This window comes from Nelumbo nucifera, chromosome 3, assembly GCF_055504915.1.
Source record: "Nelumbo nucifera cultivar China Antique chromosome 3, China Antique-T2T, whole genome shotgun sequence".
Classification (NCBI taxonomy): Eukaryota; Viridiplantae; Streptophyta; class Magnoliopsida; order Proteales; family Nelumbonaceae; genus Nelumbo; species Nelumbo nucifera.
Genome location: NC_142651.1, coordinates 81263934 through 81267639, shown reverse-complemented (window position 1 = coordinate 81267639; position 3706 = coordinate 81263934). Strand labels below are relative to the sequence as shown.

The 3706-nt window shown below is 40.3% G+C and overlaps 1 protein-coding gene across 3 annotated transcripts; it reads left to right on the top strand.

Moving 5' to 3' along the window:
- Positions 1-247: 247 nt before the first annotated feature.
- Positions 248-2607, top strand: LOC104588483 (uncharacterized). 3 transcript variants are annotated; one of them, XM_088902029.1, is made up of 6 exons: positions 248-779; positions 851-976; positions 1061-1273; positions 1371-1469; positions 1567-1765; positions 1871-2607. In XM_088902029.1, exons 3-5 carry the CDS (start codon positions 1086-1088, stop codon positions 1622-1624), a joined length of 345 nt encoding a protein of 114 aa, XP_088758155.1. In that variant the 5' UTR covers positions 248-779; positions 851-976; positions 1061-1085; the 3' UTR covers positions 1625-1765; positions 1871-2607. The 3 variants fall into 3 exon arrangements, with proteins under 3 accessions (XP_088758155.1, XP_088758157.1, XP_088758156.1); XM_088902031.1 differs by having other exon boundaries at positions 295-779; positions 1371-1444; XM_088902030.1 differs by having other exon boundaries at positions 299-779; positions 1073-1273.
- Positions 2608-3706: the final 1099 nt, after the last annotated feature.

Sequence of the window (3706 nt, the reverse complement as noted above, 5' to 3'; positions counted from 1 at the left end):
TACATTTTATTTCCAAAAGGTAAATAAGATAATTTTGGTTAAAGCACTTTGTTTATTAACATAATCATTTTAATTAAGGTTGTATCATCAAATTTATATCTGATGCTCGACCGTACGCCCACTTTATTTGTGGGCGTACGGTAACCTCTCAAATGCTCGACACGTTTACAGTTTTAAAGATTTTGTACTCGACACGTGTTCGATGCGTATAGATAAAGCAGAAACCGGCTACCCGTTGGACCGATGGACAAAGGCAGGTTGGCCTTGGGCAGAGCCCGATGGAGATGCTTGATCACCTCTCTCGAGGAGATGCTTGCCTACTCGGTTGCTCGGGGAGAGTCTCTTGTTCGAGATGCTTCTTCCCAAGTTCGAAGAGAGACTCTCCCTCTTCGAAAGAGCTCCTTGGCCTTTCGATTTTCCCCGTCGTTGCAAAGGGAGAACGAAGGAGGGCCTGTCTCCTCATCGAAGGAAGGTATCTTTCGTTTTGATGTCTCCACTTCGCGTAGATCTGATCGATGTTCCTGTTTGCGCTGCTGTTGAAGACGGAATATCTCGCTTCGACATTTTCACAGGCTACAGCTCGATTTCTGAAGGAGGTCACCTCGCGTAGATCTGATCGATGGCCCTGTTTGCTCTAGGGTTTGTTTTTTGGTGATGATCTGTGGGGTTTGCGGCACGGGAAGGTCTCATCGCCTCGGTGTCGGTCTCCACCACTGATAAGGAGGTCACCTCTTCCCAGGTCCCCAAGACAGAAAACGATCCTCTAGACAAGGAAATAGGTATTTGACCTTCAATTTGCTCTATACTTTTCATTTTACTATTGGTTTTTAATCTAATAATCTATTTACAGGAGTCATAGTCCTTATAGAAGTTACAGTCCTGCATATCGAAGCCGAAGGAGCTTGAGTAGGGATCGTGACCTCTCCATTAATTGAGTGGATAACGGAAAATACCATGAGGATTCTGCATCTCAAAGGTAGTTTTTTTCTTTCTTTCTTTGAGCCCATGGTGTTGTTTTGGAACATGGTTTGCCTGAGTCATACTTTGTCGTTTCTTGTAGTCCTCCATATAGGACCCGTGAGAAAATGTCTCCTGTTCATCATACCCACGAGAGAGATGAGGTTGATCAGTTTGATCAGGCATGCAATGGGCATCCAATTTATCAAAGGAAGGCCCATCAGAAAATGTCTGCATTGTCACCATCACCAGAAATGTCACGAAGTTCATCAGAAACTTCACCAAATCCACGGAGAATGAATCCCAGCGAAGATAGGTCTGTACTCTGTAGCATGGTATTGCATTAAAATGTCATAATGTTTATGCTCTTCTTTACTGACTTTGATATGCTAACATTTTATGTACTTCTCAAGGATGTCTAATGCATCTGACAGTCCTGTCAAGCAACTAAGAGATCATATTATTCATCATGACAATTCAGGAGCAAGTGAGGAGGAACTTATTCTCTACCGGTAGGATTGACATTGACTGTTCTGTCAATTTTGACTTCTTAGTTATATTAATTTTGTTTTATTCTTTCTTATTGGTTTTGGATTTCTAATATTTTAGGGATCATGGGAATACCATTTTTGATTCCTCACGAAAAATATCAAGGCATCATCCATAAGTGATGGTCTGAAAAAAACTCTTACAAAGGCTCTTAAGCAAGAAAGAATATTCCCCTGAAAGATTAGCTAGCTGTGGTTCTGTTGAAGGTTGGAGTCGTCCAGATGACATGCTGCCAAGGAAAAAAGACTGACAGAAAAAGGTATAGTCATTTCAGTTTTTTTGTTCTCTTTATTTATTTACTAATATTTGTGAAAAACCTATATGTACAAGTTCTGTAGACATATGACATCAAACTCCTCTGCAGTGAGAAAGCTTCAGTCAGGAACGATCATTCTGAAAGCCCTATTCAGCGGACATCACCAATGTTGGAAGAAGTTGTATATGGGTTAGGGAGGCTAAGGGGAGAAGGCTATATAATCGAGCATGCCCAGGACAAAAAACCATCTGTTTATGAACATGAAAAGATTCTTCTTTATATGAAGAGTTACAGAGACGATGTCTCAGAGAAGGTCGAAAAGCTTATGAAAAGAAGCATTCTCATTTGAGCAATATCGAGGGAAGTGACCGAGTTTACAAAATAGAAGTTCATAAATCATGGAAAAAGGTTGGTAGGAAAAGCCGAGCTGGTGTTTATGGTTCTGATTCTGAGGAAAATAAGAGGCACGGATCCAAATACATGGAAAGGTGAAAGCATAAGAGAGTGGATAGGAATTTCCTGAAAACTGGTGGCAGCTGAAAACTGGAAAAATGAGGATTTCCTGAGCTATTCTGTTGATGTGCAACTTTGTGCAGACCTTGCTGCTAGATTTTCTGGTAGTATTTGCTTTCCCTTAGATGGGAATTTGATTTAATTTTTTTGTAGTTCTTAACTGGGTCGATATGAAACCATCTTGTTGTTTATCACAATGGCTTCTTAAAGCTTTCAGTGGCATTAATTTATATGTTATGTTATATGGATTTATGTACTGTTGCTGGTAAAACAATAATGCCCCATTTAACATGGTCAATAAAATCTTATTGCCTGAATGTAGAACAATAAAACCTAAAGGTCTTGGCACTTTGTTTAAAATGAAGTTTATACTAAATTGGCTTTGTGGTTGATTGATAGATGAGTATACTGTCAACTAGATGACTTGGTTGAGCAGGGCCTTGTGCGGACCACTTATTGAACATCAATTTAGGTTTAGTATCATACATACTTCTCGGACTTCTAGAAGGAAAGACTCCAAACTCTATTGGCTAAAACTGTGTCTAAATACTTGTCTCTTTATATTGTATGATGATTTAGCCTCTTTATGGTGGCAATATGAGAGCTGTTCTGCGGACTTTGTTTTTAAAATTCATCAAGGTGATATAGGCACCCGACTCATACTGTCTTGATGTTGATGTCAGCTGTCAAGTGTCTCTGGATGGCGTCACCATGTATGCATACACTATATTATGTAGAAACTTAAGCACTTTTGCTCTGCATTTTTCGACTTGATAATATTGGCGTGTGCCATGAATCATTTATGCTGGTTAGTGATTGCTGGGTTTTGGTAAACATGAATTAAGCATGATTTTGTGGTGATTGATGGACTTGGCATTTTTATTATGGAAGGAAAATGAAGCAAGTATATTAATGTTACTTTGTGATCGTGCGAGATTTGACTATTTCTAGTTGGAGGACGATCCGGACTTTAGGTGGACAGTGAACTGGATCGGTCTGAAAAACAATCTATCATAGAACCCAGGGTAGATACCCGATAAGGTCGTTCCGATGCTTAAGTCAGTATGTTGTAAGTGCGAGTTGAATGCTTGAGAGCTTGAGTGCTAGAGAGTAGAGTAATCACGCGTATCTTTGCCTTGAGGGTTCAGTCTTTATATACTGGAGTAGTCGTGAGTCTTACGAAAAAGCTCTAGGATCTCTAAGGTGTGGAGATAAGGTTAGTTCTGCTTTCGAAAGAGTAGTACGTAGACAAGGCTTATCGTTTCACCTCTGACTCTGGCGGAGACGGGATGAGTCCTCATCGTGATCTTGGAAAAGTCGGGATCTGTTAGTTCATCGTGATTTCAAGTAACTTGGGGTTTGTTGGAGAGACCTCTAGAGTTGGTTACGTGGCGGTTCGGGTCATTAGTTCCGAGCTAGTACTTCAATTCT

What these genes read in the sequence shown, in the direction of transcription:
- LOC104588483 (XM_088902029.1), top strand. Translation starts at nt 1,086, where the DNA reads ATGTCTCCTGTTCATCATACCCACGAGAGAGATGAGGTTGATCAGTTT. An exon ending in ATGAATCCCAGCGAAGATAG is followed by an intron (nt 1,274 to 1,370) that starts GTCTGTACTCTG and finishes GTACTTCTCAAG; the next exon opens with GATGTCTAATGCATCTGACA. An exon ending in GAGGAACTTATTCTCTACCG is followed by an intron (nt 1,470 to 1,566) that starts GTAGGATTGACA and finishes CTAATATTTTAG; the next exon opens with GGATCATGGGAATACCATTT.